Consider the following 13472-nt stretch of genomic DNA (forward strand, 5'->3'; position numbering starts at 1 on the left):
TTCCTTTTTTTTGTGCATAAAATAAATATGCTCTTTTTTTGATGCTCAGAATATATTATAAGTTGTATTTTTATGCTTTTTTTAAACGTTATTTTTAAAAAAAAATGGAGACAATAAGATAAAGTAACTTTTTTTTGATGCATAAATTAAATATGCTCTTTTTTTAATGCTGCAAATATATTACATATACATTTTATAATTTCATAAAAATACTTTTGTCATGTTTCCCCAACCTCTTTATGATCCCTCGGTATGAAAATATGATCTCTCTCCCAAAAGAAACAGAGCAGAATTTTGGTCAGAGCTGGAAAAAATTATTCAATTATTCAAATGTCAGATGCAGATGTAAAAAAGCTGAAGCGTAATGGAAATAATTTTTTTCTTAAAGCCAGATAAAAGATCCACACCCTGTGTTGATTGCGCTAAGCGAAACTTTTTTTGGATCTGTAAGAGAGATCTTTGTCAAACAAGTTGCGACTGTTGTGATCTCAAATGTGTAAAGGAATGTGAAATAAAAAGGTTTCACCCAGATTTAAAAAAAGATGATTCATCCATTTTCTGCAACAGAATAAACAAATCGTTTAGTTCGAGGAACATTTTCAGGCCTGTGTTTCCATGTGGGACTTTAGGTGTAAGGCCAAGTTGGTCATATTCAACTGAGCGAAGTGGAAGGCACTTTCAGAATGGCACGGCTTCCAAAAGCATATGTTGATGCCTAGTTGGTGTTGGTGCTTACACATGCTGTTATCTATTTCACACTTGGCTTAAAAGTGTTTCCTGTTACAAATGTTCCTATTAGGTCAACTGCTCTGCTCCACTCTGTGTGTACAGGAAGGGCTTTCACGTATACGGGGAAACAGAGAGCAGAGGAGAGATGACCTAAAAACACAACAGAGGCTCATACTGCGGAAAAAATACACATTGATGACATATTAAGCAGATGCAGCCCTTCGTGCTTTGTTCACCAACCTAATGTGGCACATCAGGAGCATCTTGGAATAAAAGTACAAGAACTACATGATAAAAACTAGAATCCCACAGTGGACGTCACGTTTTCACTGTTTTTAAATGCACACTGCCTTTTTTTTTTACATTTCTTTCAGCCACATTCCCATAATTCTTTCTGTTTGCTCTTGCAAAAAGACCGCGTTGCTTTGCTCTGAACAGGAACGCTACACTTCATTTGTTTTGGGGAGGAATTAAATATATTTCTGGAAACGGGAAACAACTGTTTTAGATGGTCATCTTTAGGGCTGTCTAACAAAGTAACACAAAAGGTCTTTACGCGTGATCACAGCATAAGTGACTCATATATGCCTTTCATTTTGGCAGCTGTGGCTATTTTGTGCTCATGGCCTGTTTAAGCCAATCAAATCTATAAGCTCTGACTGCAGGTTCTTTAAAGTTTAGTAAGGCGACTGTGTTTTTAATGTTTTGTGAGTTATAAACTATTTTTTAATAACTACATATAAAAAAAGATTCGTTGAGTATTTAAAATGATGCAAGATTCTTTTTTGTGCATAACAATGGAGATTCCAGCACGAAGGTCTGTTTAAAATCGAGAATGTTCAAGTACAACAGAGTCTGTCAAAGCAGAGAAGTGACGCTGTAGATAAAGGCATGGTAACAGAGGTGCAGGATGGGAGCCGTAATCTAAGCTCACTAGAGGAGATGATGATAATGGATTTTCTAACAAACTAACAGAAAACGTTTTTTGGTCCAGCTGGATGTTGATTTCAGCAACCTGGAGCATTGGGGTCCTTTGGAGGGATTCAGGGCTGAGAAGTTAGATGAGGAGAGGCTGAGCTGTGTCAGAAAAACTCAGAGTCTCCATCTGGTTTTCTTTCTCTGAGGAGAGGAGAAAGGCAGAGACGGCTGGTTAATGTTTGACAAGTGGCGTGTAAATATTGCAGCATACAGTGGAGTTTGTTTGTACCTCTGCTCTATCTTGGACCCGCTTGTCTGGTTGCTGTGGCCGTCAGCTGTGTATCGGCTGATCTGGTTGTGGGAGTGGCCTTCTGACTGTAGCCTCTCTCCTTCTGATGTCGCTAAACTCTCCTCCAGTGGAGCCTCTTCGTTGTAGAAGAGCAGGCTGCGGGAGCGGACTACGACACAGAAACATGCACCGTTCACTGGACATCCCTTGTGAGCCATCGTTGCTTTTAATTATGTGAAACCAAAAGCTTTTTGTACATATTTCAAAATATCTCCCATTTCGAACAACATCCCAGTTACATTTTTTAGTTCTTTCTCATAGTAAGGGTCAGGGCCTGACTATAAGACCCTGACCCATCAGAAATGATCATATATAAACTTTCCAACAACTGTGAAACAAAGGAAATTCTATGCTGAGTTTAAAGTCAACTGGATGAGCTTTTCTCATATTTTTTGCTAAAAGCTGATTCCTATTGGTTGACTGCTCGGTTCTGTGTTTGGTGGGAGGGGCTTACACACGTGTGGTGAAACAGGGAGCAGAGGAGAAAATCTAATATGACCACAACTCTTAACACTGAATTGAAAACAGTCCAGATACAGAATTCTTGTGACTCCAGTTTTGTTTTTAATTATTAACTTATGTGTTTTCCACTTTTAATTATTTGTATGGGGAACATATAACTGTGCCTTTCTCTCCCTGGACAGTTGCAGAGGAATCTGGTCAATTTTAGGGGGTTAGAGCTTATTAAACCTCACCACTCAGAGGATGGTTGCTGGCAGAAGGAAGTTGCACTTAATTTGATGACAGCCTAACTTCTGGTTTCAGTAGGGCTTTCCCAGGAGTGAGTTGTTAAAGGAAGTGAATTTATAGGGAAGTGCAAAACAGCTCGGAAGGAAAATCAAAACCTGTATCCACTTTCCAAATGGGCTTTCGTTTTGAAGAAAATTGTAACAGTATATATGAGAAGATGGAGAAAATTATATTTCTAAAATGTGATGCCGCTCTTTGCTCTGTCTAATAACTGTAAATGCATTGAATGCATTAGACTGGAGCTACAAAAGGAAACTTCAGCAAAGGATAGACACCTTTTGATGATGACAAATCTGCCATAAACACTAAGATGCTAAATACCGAACATATTTCTAGACCTACCCTGACTGGTGGTGTAGAGGTCCGCCGATGGAGAAGAATGAGAAGAGGGGGAGGACTGAGAAGAAGCGGGGGAGGAGGGCAAAGAGGAGGTGTGACTGACCAGGGAGAGGGGAGAAATGCAGGGAGAGAAGGAGCCCAACACCAAGACAAAACACAGGGCCATCATCTGCGGATAGAGGGGAACATAACACTCGTGTTAATAATAATCACCAGAGCGCTCAGACTGTGATGCTCGTGATGTATTGGGCTCATGCAGACACTTCAAACTTATTGAATTCTGAATTTCAGTGCATATTCCAAATTAAGAAAAGAAAAAAGAACCAAAAAACATTTTTTTAAACTTCTTAGACGGCAAAAGGAAAAAGGAGGAAAAATGGATCCATTCAACAGAGACTGATGGAAAAGAGGAGATGCATGTGATCATCAATATGAGTTTGCTTGATATGAGTAATATGACCACTACAGTTGTGCTTAGCATACATATAGTGATAGGAGCCAATCATTATCATTGACCGCTTTAAGATGATTTAGCCAAACGAGAATGCATCTTCTAAACTTCAAATGGGAGGCAGGTAGGCTAACATCATAGAGACATATTAATTGTAATATTTATACAGTTATAATAAATCCAAATGCTGTCCAAAAGCAAATAAAATCACCTCAATTACAACAAAAATATTAACATAAATGTGTGTGAACAGCAACAGCGGCAGTAGTATTTACCATGAGGCATGTTCCTGTCTGAGTTGAGGCCATTTTACACGAACGGGGGATGACCTTCCCTGAAATCAGCGACTGAAGCTTCTGGAGCTGCTGTAGGAGAGACCTGGAGACAGGAACAGAGGCAGGGATTAAAGAACAAGAAGGGCAGTAGTCATTATTTAGTGTACAGAGAAGACTTTGACTCTCACAGGTTGTGGCCTCAGAGCGTTTGGGAATTTCAATCTCTATAATATGTATATGGCTGCACCCACAATGTGCATGCATGGCTTCGATCTCCACCCAACCCACAACAAAGGTCTCACACACACAAACTCAGACGTACAGTTTGTTTCAGCCGAAAGATGCACGGCTCTCATTATCGGGTTTATTCTACATCAAAGAGAACTCTAACCACCTGATTTACTTTTGTTTTCCGTGTCCAACAAAACAAGCAGAGAGCAAAGCTAAGCTGAATAGAGTGCATGAATAAAACCACTAGAAAACAGCATATTAGTGGGATCTGGGGAGCAGGGCTCTGATGGTATGAGCTGTCTGTGGCTGTGAGGACACACTCTGACCACTAAGTGGAGACAGAGATCAAGTTTCTGACACACAAACACACACGCGCGCAATGCAAACCAGAAAGTCAGTTAAACGTTTAAAAAGTCAGACGCTTAGTCATCTGTTGCTGCTTTTATAGTTTCAAATTTCCATGCTGAAATCAATGACAGGCCCCAGAATAGAGCAGGGAAACGCGACCTGTCAGCTGTAGTAAACTCGTGTAGGAATGATGCTGACCTGCATCACTCGCACGAGTCTTTGATGTAAAACCTCAAGTTATTGCAGCTTAAAATACACGGCAGTGAGCGAGTAAACGTGTGTGAAAAAAGCAACAAGGACAATGGAAACGATTGTCAGGTAATTAAAATTCAGTGCTGGAAGCTAAGCTAAACGAAACATATCCTAAACGTTTGTCTGATGTGGATATGCAGACGCTAATCCAAATCCAACCCCGAGTGTGAGTTACACAACTAACAAACCGGTAGTCCTAACCAAGTCCTGCGTGGATCCGACTAGACGGAAAGAAAACAGCACAGGGGAACAAAATGACCACTAATAACTGCATCTGGGACACTTTTAGGAACTGGGAGCTTAAATTTAGTGCGTTTGTTTAAAGCCTTTTTTTAAACTCACATTTACTCTTATGAGAGTGAACGGGGCTGCGTGTTGACTCACGTTTCCCAGTTTGCGCCAATTCATTGTTCCTCCCTGCAGTGGTTTAACATATTCATCGGTGTGCATGTGTGTGTGTGTGTGTGGCTGGAAGGGAGGGGGCTGCCTTCCATGATGAAAGCTGCTGTTAACTCGCCACTTTAATGACAGGCTGAGTGTGCCACAGTCAGACAGACTCTCCTACCCCCTCCTCCTCAGCCATCCAACCCTCCACACCCACCCACCCTTCTAACCACCCACTCCAGGATAATAGCAGATTGGTTTCATATTGTTATAATAACAGAGGAGACAGCGGCACCTCGGTGAGTCTACGCTTTGCTTATAGAGCACAGATAAATTTCACTTCAGACCCCTTTAATTCTCTCACGCTGCATAGATATTAAAATCCCGTAAAGGTTTTACCCACAGAGCGTGTGTGAGTGTGTGTGTGTGTGTGCATACGCTTGTGTATAAGCTACAGTCCTGTTTGTAGTTTTGCATCTTCATTCTCTCTGGGTGAAAAATGAGAACCATCTTCGTAAGGCCTTCTGCAGCTCGTCCGGCTCTCAGTTTACCAGGCTGCATTCTTTGCACACTTGCTGCTCTCAGTGATCGCAATCCAAACATCATTACATGAATGGTGGGTTTGTATTACTGGTGTGTGGAGCCAGCATAAAACAGCTTCAGTCTGTTCAAAGCTGGAAGATAAAGTAAAGTATGCTGGCACACGTGTGCGTGCATGTGAGTGAAAACCTCACCTGTTGGCTGTCTCCAGGTGTTCTACTTTTCTCCACAGGTCGCTGTTTTCTGACGTGTAATTCTCCACCCTGATACACACACAGTCAGAGATACACACATTGTTTTTATTGTCTTATCCCTGCATATGTTGCTCTAATGAAAAACAGCGTTATCCCCAAAGGCTGGAGTATCATGAACGGTACATTTTGACCACTAATCCACAACATTTTGACCGGTAATTATCTGTTATTGTTGAGGAGGCACAAAAACTCAAATCTTCTGCCAAGTGAAAAACTTCTTTTTCTTCTCTAGACTGCTCCCTTTCAGGTCAGCTGCTTCCATTTAACCCTATCCCGACACACCAACCCCCTGCATGTCCTTCTACACTACATCCATGGATCCTAAAAGGTTAATTGTGTTCACCTGGACATAGTGTGTTCACTGGGAGAAATGTTTTGTCACTCATCCTAGTGACGTCTTCAGTCTCAGCTGACTGAAGGTTTCTGCAACCTTTTAAACAGTACATGCACAATGAGTGAAACTAGCTCCACTGGAGGACAATGGAAGATGCAACCATGAATCTTCTATGTGGGTTTCCTCTTTTCCTCCTGCCTGGCATCTCTATCTTCAATATACTTTGAGCAATATAGCCACTATCCTGCCTCTGTTTATCCAGACCATCTCAGCTTGGCCTCTGTAGGTGGTTGAAGGTTGTAGTAGGAAGAGTGACTGTGGATCATCAAGTGACAAACTTCATAGCTGACAAATGAAGGCAATGCACAAGTGCCAAAAGCTGCAGTTCCCCTACTAGCCATGGCTGTTGAGCTCCTGAGCTTCCCTTCATTGCTCATTTTAGTGACTGAACTCTTGGTAATCTGATAAATTTGGCTCTCCATCCTTGGATCCAAATATGCCCCAATTAAAGCAATGGGCAGTCATCTTTTAGGTACAGTCTGTAGCTACGACATGATTTAACCTAGCCTAATCAGCTAACCTGACTTAAAAGGAGGTGAACAGCCGATTGCTGATTCATACCAGCTTTTCTAAGTTACTGCGCTAACAGCTGGATCTTTGAAAAAACTACATGATGCAAAACATGAAGGTCCTAATTCAGAACTATGAGGTCAATAAGTTTATCGTAACTGACAAAGCCTCTCAAATTCATTTAACCAGCTCATCATTTCACAAGAAAAGAATCCTTTGCTCGGCTCAGATGTACTTTAACCACTCCGTGGGTCCCAGTAATGTCAACACCATTTTTTTTTTACTTTGCACAGTGTCAAACTAGCATCTTTGAGAACACAAATCTGTTACAAAGTTTAAGAAAAATGCCTCACTTGCAAGAGTTTCTCCCTACCCCGTTTTCCTCCTCTGTCTGTCTTCTACTAATCCTACTGATCTCCATTATCAGGGTAACGTCTCGCTAATCTCTCGCTTCCTTTAATCCTCCCGATGTCCCGCTGTGTGTTGCTTGGAATATAACTCATTCATGCACACTCCTTTGAGGAAAGCATCCCGCTGTTTTCTTTTTTAAAGGTTCGTCCAATAATCCCCTCCTCATGTCCGAAAAAAAAAAAATAGAAGGAGATGGATTTCTGTTTTTATGCACGTCCTCTTATGTCTCTGCTGCTTTGGTTGCTTTGATTCAGTTAAAAGAGGCTGCACTCTGACACACCTCTCTCCCCTCGCTCTAATGGGATTAATGGGGCATTTTGTATACCTGTACAAATCTTTGTTGGCACTTGTATTTGTCGCAGTGGAAGCTGTGTAAAAGAAAACCCATATTTTCAACTCTATTTCACTGCCACTGTCAGGAAAGTCAGTGAATCTGGCCCATGTGTTAAGCAGGTTATTGGAGTCCTGCCATAGCAAGGAATGGCTGGAATAATGGAAAGTAGAGAGGAGAGAAAAGCAGTCTCTGTTAAGTTTTGCTGTTCTTCAGTGAATCACAGTGGAGGAGACGAGTGCTGAAGAAATGCTTTGTGCGTTTTGCTTTTTTTAAATTCTCTATCAGACACAAAGATATATATATATATATATATATATATATAGATAGATAGATAGATAGATAGATAGATAGATAGATAGATAGATAGATAGAGAGAGAGATCTATCTATCTATCTATCTATCTATCTATCTATCTCTATATCTATATCTATATATCTCTGACCTCACAAGGACCTGCATTTGCCTCCCATTCACTGGCAGAGCTCTTGCGTCTGTTACTGCGCTCAGCTCCAAAGCAGTTAGGGAAACCTCTAAATGCGAAAAAAAAGAAATCTGGCTCTTGACTAAACTGCAACTACCAAGCTCACTTCAGTGTTTTCTCTTTGGGCCCCTGAATTTTTCTGGGGTTTTTTTCTTTGCCAGTCATGCATGCAATGACCAAAGACAAGATTTTGCATAAAGAGACATGTGGTGAGAGTCATCTTGGGAATAAAACCCTACAAAGCTCTTTAACACTCTCAAATACATTGTAAGGTGAAAGACGTGGAAGATTCTGGTTAGATGTTGCTCTAACTAACCGTTCAAAGGGAGCCTATTGTGCTTGTGCTAATTTTCTGTAATTTACACGATTCTAACATTTCAAATAATAAAACTTTTGGTTTCACATGGCTTTTTCTTTTCTCGGCTCTCTGCGATGTCATAGAGAGGGGATCACATACAGCTCTAGCCATGGCCACAGAAGCCTGGTGCATCTGGCGTTAAAACCTTCTGTTTACAAGGGGAAGCCAATGATTAGAAAGAGAAGGGGAAAGAGAAGTAAAAGGTCTTGTTTTACTCAAAGAGTGAATTGAGGTGCTGCACCAAGGGCTGGCTTAACATTACTAAGGATTATTCTTCCCCCAAAGGGAGGTAGAAGGTAATCGTATCCATTTGTTTGTCTGCCTGTCTGTTTGTTAGAAGTCTAGCGTGCACAGTTTTCACGTTATCATTTTCAAATTTTGTGTGATGGTGGATACCAAAAACAGCTTGAGCTGATTTAATTGTGGTAAAAATCGGGTCAAGGTCACACCATGTGAATCTCATTAAAAACTTTGTATTAGCCACAGCTTCTTATGGATCGTCTTCAAACTTCACAACAATAAACGAGGCCTTGGGGAATATGAGTACCTACTGTAGGTTAGCTAAGTGTTTGACCTTCATTGTTAGGGCTCAAGGTCAAATAAGAATACATTATATTAAAGAGGATGGAGAGAGCAGTTCAATACGACGCCCTGTGATTTCACAGTGACGCCTTAACAGGCTGACGTCATTTTGTAATAAAAACTTCGTAAAAATAAAAGTTTTAGTAAAGCCCTTGCCCTTCGAAGGAAGCTGCACTCTCTGAGTGCTCTTGTTTTGAACTGTGAATCATGCTAAGCCAGTCTAGGAGAGTCATGCACAGCTGCTGGGCTGGCATGACAACAGCAGTCAGCAGTTGAGTCGAGTCAGCAGTTTAAGGTGTGAAAGTCTTCTAAACAATGACAACAATGCTCTTAATATAATTTTAAGGAAACTACAATTCTTATTATTTTTTAAAGGCTTTGGAAAGCACAGACGACAGTTACGAATGTAAACCAAAAGAAATGTGCATGGAGCGGAAAGATAACATTTTTTCCAGCCTTACTTTTTCTCCAGACATTCCACATACTCTTTCTTCTTCCTCCGACTCTCCTGAGCTGAGATCTGGAGAAACGGGCACAAAACCAATCATTGCTCCACCACAAAACCACATTTCTAATTGGAGCAAAATTTTTGGTAAATGTGTTACTATTTCTGTTTGAAATAGTAACACAAGGCAGTCCAAGATTCTGGGAATAGCTCACGTTTTTGTTTTTTTGGTTAATTAAATGTTCAGTTCAGCCGTGCACACTAACAGAAGACAAAAAGGTGCAGTGCCTGCTTACCTTATTTTTGATCTTTCGTCTGACTCTCTTCAGTGCCTTCTCTTCACTCTTCGTGAGAGGAAGTTTGTTAGGTACCGGGTAACCCTCCGCAACCAGGGTCCTCTTCTCTTCTTCTGTCAGCATGAGGGGTCCCGAACCCTGCAGTTTCTGCACAGTGAAACAAGCACTTCATCAGCGCATAATGCTAATAAGCTCTCATAATTCAGTCTCTTATTTATGTCGGTCTGCTTTTAATTTGCATGTTGACAGCGAGCACACCAAAATCTCACATCTCTCTTACATTGCATTACACCCGAGAACAACACTGTTGGAGTTTGTGCGATGGTTTAGCTGTTCACGTGTTTCATTAATAAAAATGAAAAAAAGAAAAAAGAAAAATGTTGCTGACACTGAACAATTGTGAGTAAACAAGATTGGGTCACGATGGCCTCAGAAGGCCACTGAAGATTCATTTATTCTAAGAAAAGCTGCTGAATCAGACAAACAACGTCCAGACGGACGGATTTTCTGACTTTCTGTTCTTTCAGCAAATTATGGGATGTATTTAACCCCAAATTAAGCTGATTTACAGATCAAAAATCCCAACTCTACAGTGTCTGCTTTCACAACAGAAGGGCAGCCTATGAAACTCACAGCGCTATATAAGGACACAGTCATTTGAACATTTCTTATAGCAAACACCAAACCACTGACACATTAAATCCCCCACATGCGCTGCAGAACGGGCACGGAGAGGGAAAAAAACAACAGAGGGCACAGAGGGTAGGGGCTCTTTAACTCACATGCGGCGCGGTGAGGAGGGGCGAAGAGGAGATGGCCGAAGAAGATGAGGATGAGGACGAGGCGCGACCTCCTGGCCTCTGTTGTGGTTGAGGGGAAGACGGCGGCAGAGGGAGGTGTGGGGAGGAGGGGGGCAGTGAGCCATCACTGTCGCCGTGGTTACTGCTGGGAGGGGTGGGCGGCAGCTGGAGAGCATCATCTAAAAAGGAGCGCAGCACGTGAAAGGAATCAGTGCTTCTACTTTAAACAAATGACCACTGAAGATATTCATAGCTAATGTAAGTCCATTCTCCCAGACCCCAAATATTATACTGCTGTGATTATTGTGGCATATGCAGAGACAGCTCGGCGAGTATTTTTGCCCTGATTATGGTCTGCAAGGTAGTAGTGCCTCTAACGCTGGGGTGGTTAAGCCCTCATCATATTTAAAGTGAAGGCTTTTGTTCCAACAGATGTTTGAGGTAATTTATTTTGTAATACTTTAGGTGAAAATGTGCACTAACTAACTCATTCAGCTGCTCACTTCCTTCACAAGGGGTCACCACAATGGGTGGATCCACATATTTGATTTGGCACAGATTTTTTAGACCAGATGACCTTCCTGACTCAGCCCTCCCAGGGATTTGTGTCTCCTTCTGGTTTCAAACCAGGGATGTTAGGTAAATGTCTTAACCACTACACTAGGAAGCCACTTCTAACATTAAAATAATCTGAGTCAGACAAACCACTATAGCACTGTGAGTGTGTCTGTTACCGCTGGGCAGGCTGAGGTACTGTCCAATCTCTCTGGGTTCATCTTTTATAGCAATGAGCTTCATATCCTCTTGACTGCACTCCTGTAGAAACAACAAACGTACCTGACATCAAAAACACCACTCATTTTATTTTTTTAAATGTTTCATCACTGAGGCAAAGGACAGATGGATGCTAACCGTGTGTTTCCATGGTGAGCCTCTGTGTGGAGGGGCAGGGCTTAATATGAGAGGCGGGGCTTCCAAAGGCTGAGGATCTAACCTTTGGCCAACATCAGGCTCCTCCTGCTTCACCAAGATAGCTGACAGGTCCTGGCTGAAGCTCCACTCAAACTCTACAGAAAAGACACCACAGACACAGGCAGGGTCACAAGGGGCTGGAGTCTATCCCATTTATCACATGGTGAGAGGTAGAATACACCCGGGACAGACTGCCAATCTGTCGCAGGCGAACACATAGTGACAGGCAACCATTAACACCTACGGCCAATACTGAATCACCAACTAACCTAAACCCAAGGCATCTCTTTGGACTGTGGGAGGAAGCCAGAGTACCTGGAGAGAATATTTCACACAGAAAGGCCGTCTTCCTGTGAAAGAACGATGCTAACCACCACACGATCATGCTCCCCTAAAGTCATCCTCAGCTTTCTTATACTGAAGTATTTAATCTGAACCAAATGGTTTGATGTGTGAGAACAACAAAAACACAAAGAAAAAGCTAAAGCAGAGCAAAAAACTGCAGAAATACCTCACATTGTTTTGATGTCATAGCAGTGCAACATGGGAACACCGTCCCATCTACACAAACCCTGGCAAACCCTAACCCTAACCCCCATGACTCCAATACAACCATATACATACAACCACGATTGTACCCCGACTATATGGCCCTGACTTTTGCATTCACAATTAAAGGCCACAGTGTTATTGTGTATTGGAACAGACAATCCCAACTTAAGGTTCAATCGCTAACTCCTTCTTTCAACTATCAAATGAAATACCAGTGGCAATAATGAAAAACCACCAGCAACAACAAAAAGTCTCAAGAATTCAAGAAAAGTGTTCCTATTCTTTAGAAAGGAAGGTTCTAGTTAACTGAGAAACTTGAGCAAAGTTGACCTTATTTCTCTTCAGGGAGGCTTTGCTGTAGGTCTTCCAACGGGAAGTAATTGACAGCTTCCAAATCACACTTTGAAGGAGCTCAAAATATCTGAGCTCTTCCTGACAAGGCTGGACAATGTCGTTCTGGCAACTGCGGTGCATAATTTCCCTCCAGCTGGTGTATATACCCTGAAATAAAAGATGGGCTGAACCAGCAACTCGCCCTCATTATGCTTCCTGGGAAGAGAAACAGTCGCCGCCTTTAAACACTGAAAATATGCATAATTGAGTGACCCGGCAATGAGGCGAGAGTGCAATTTCAAAGGAGGGTTCACCTAAACACGATGTGGGTATATTTCTAGAGGAGCACAGGTAAATCGTTGTTTAGTCTGCTTTGAAATCCAGAAAGTATTTTTAGGAAGTTTTAGTGTGTCTGCAGAGATGCCAGTGCATCCAACCTCCTGAAACGACCTGAGGCAAGACAAAGCTGACAAGGCCTGACTAACATCGTGCTGCTTGTTAGTGACTGATGACAGCTAATGAGGAACTTCTTTCTTTCCACTCTGACAAGCCTCATATCTTTGCTGGACTGTTTCTTTTGTCTAAAACTTCTTAAACAGTGGCATGAAAGCAGCATTCAAACCTCTGAGACTGTTTTAACTAAACATTGAAGATTTTGAGTGATCTTAAGAAAAGGGGCTTGACAAGACTGTCTTCAGACGACAAGAAAAAATTCACTGGAAGCTTTGTTAGATACTGCCATGACTCATGAGGGGTGCTGAGTCAGAAGGATCCTGGGAAGAGAAGAACGACGAGTGGAAAGGATAAATAGATAAACAGCTGTAACCTCATCGACCTGTTCCTCACGTTTGCACCCCCGGGACCAGATTTCACATTCTTACCGGTACCTGAAGCAAGACGATCTAAAATAGACGTTGACTTTTATTTTTAAAGCCTTTTCTAAGCACAAGTTCTGCTAACTCCCACACAGCACAGTAGCCCTCTGGAGATATTTTGTCCCTGAAAGAGGGTCGGAGGAAAATCCACAAGAAAGTGTCGTGTCTCCTGAAGCCTGTCTCACAAAACAAAATGACCAAGTTAGCTGGATAACTGCACAGAACAAAACCTCAAACAGCTGTTTTGTTTGGTTACAGATTTGGTTGGTTCCAGATTTTCCAAGCTGCTCTATCCAACTAACAAGATTC

The 13472-nt window shown here is 41.8% G+C and overlaps 1 protein-coding gene across 1 annotated transcript in view; it reads right to left on the reverse strand.

The window, feature by feature from the left end:
• Nucleotides 1-1811: 1811 nt before the first annotated feature.
• creb3l1 (cAMP responsive element binding protein 3-like 1) overlaps nt 1812-13472 on the reverse strand; it is a 39516-nt gene continuing 27855 nt past the window's right edge. The window contains exons 4-13 of the mRNA XM_085348186.1: nt 11344-11498; nt 11166-11247; nt 10414-10610; nt 9632-9778; nt 9352-9410; nt 5761-5829; nt 3812-3914; nt 3089-3254; nt 1937-2105; nt 1812-1848 (exon numbers count right to left, since the gene is read on the reverse strand). Of these exons, the coding sequence (XP_085204312.1) occupies nt 1812-1848; nt 1937-2105; nt 3089-3254; nt 3812-3914; nt 5761-5829; nt 9352-9410; nt 9632-9778; nt 10414-10610; nt 11166-11247; nt 11344-11498 (1184 nt within the window). The remainder of the gene's footprint in view (nt 1849-1936; nt 2106-3088; nt 3255-3811; nt 3915-5760; nt 5830-9351; nt 9411-9631; nt 9779-10413; nt 10611-11165; nt 11248-11343; nt 11499-13472) is intronic.

This window comes from Diplotaxodon limnothrissa, linkage group LG23 (assembly GCF_057381915.1).
Source record: "Diplotaxodon limnothrissa isolate DT_005_m linkage group LG23, D_limnothrissa_male_GT1.1, whole genome shotgun sequence".
Taxonomy (NCBI): domain Eukaryota; kingdom Metazoa; phylum Chordata; class Actinopteri; order Cichliformes; family Cichlidae; genus Diplotaxodon; species Diplotaxodon limnothrissa.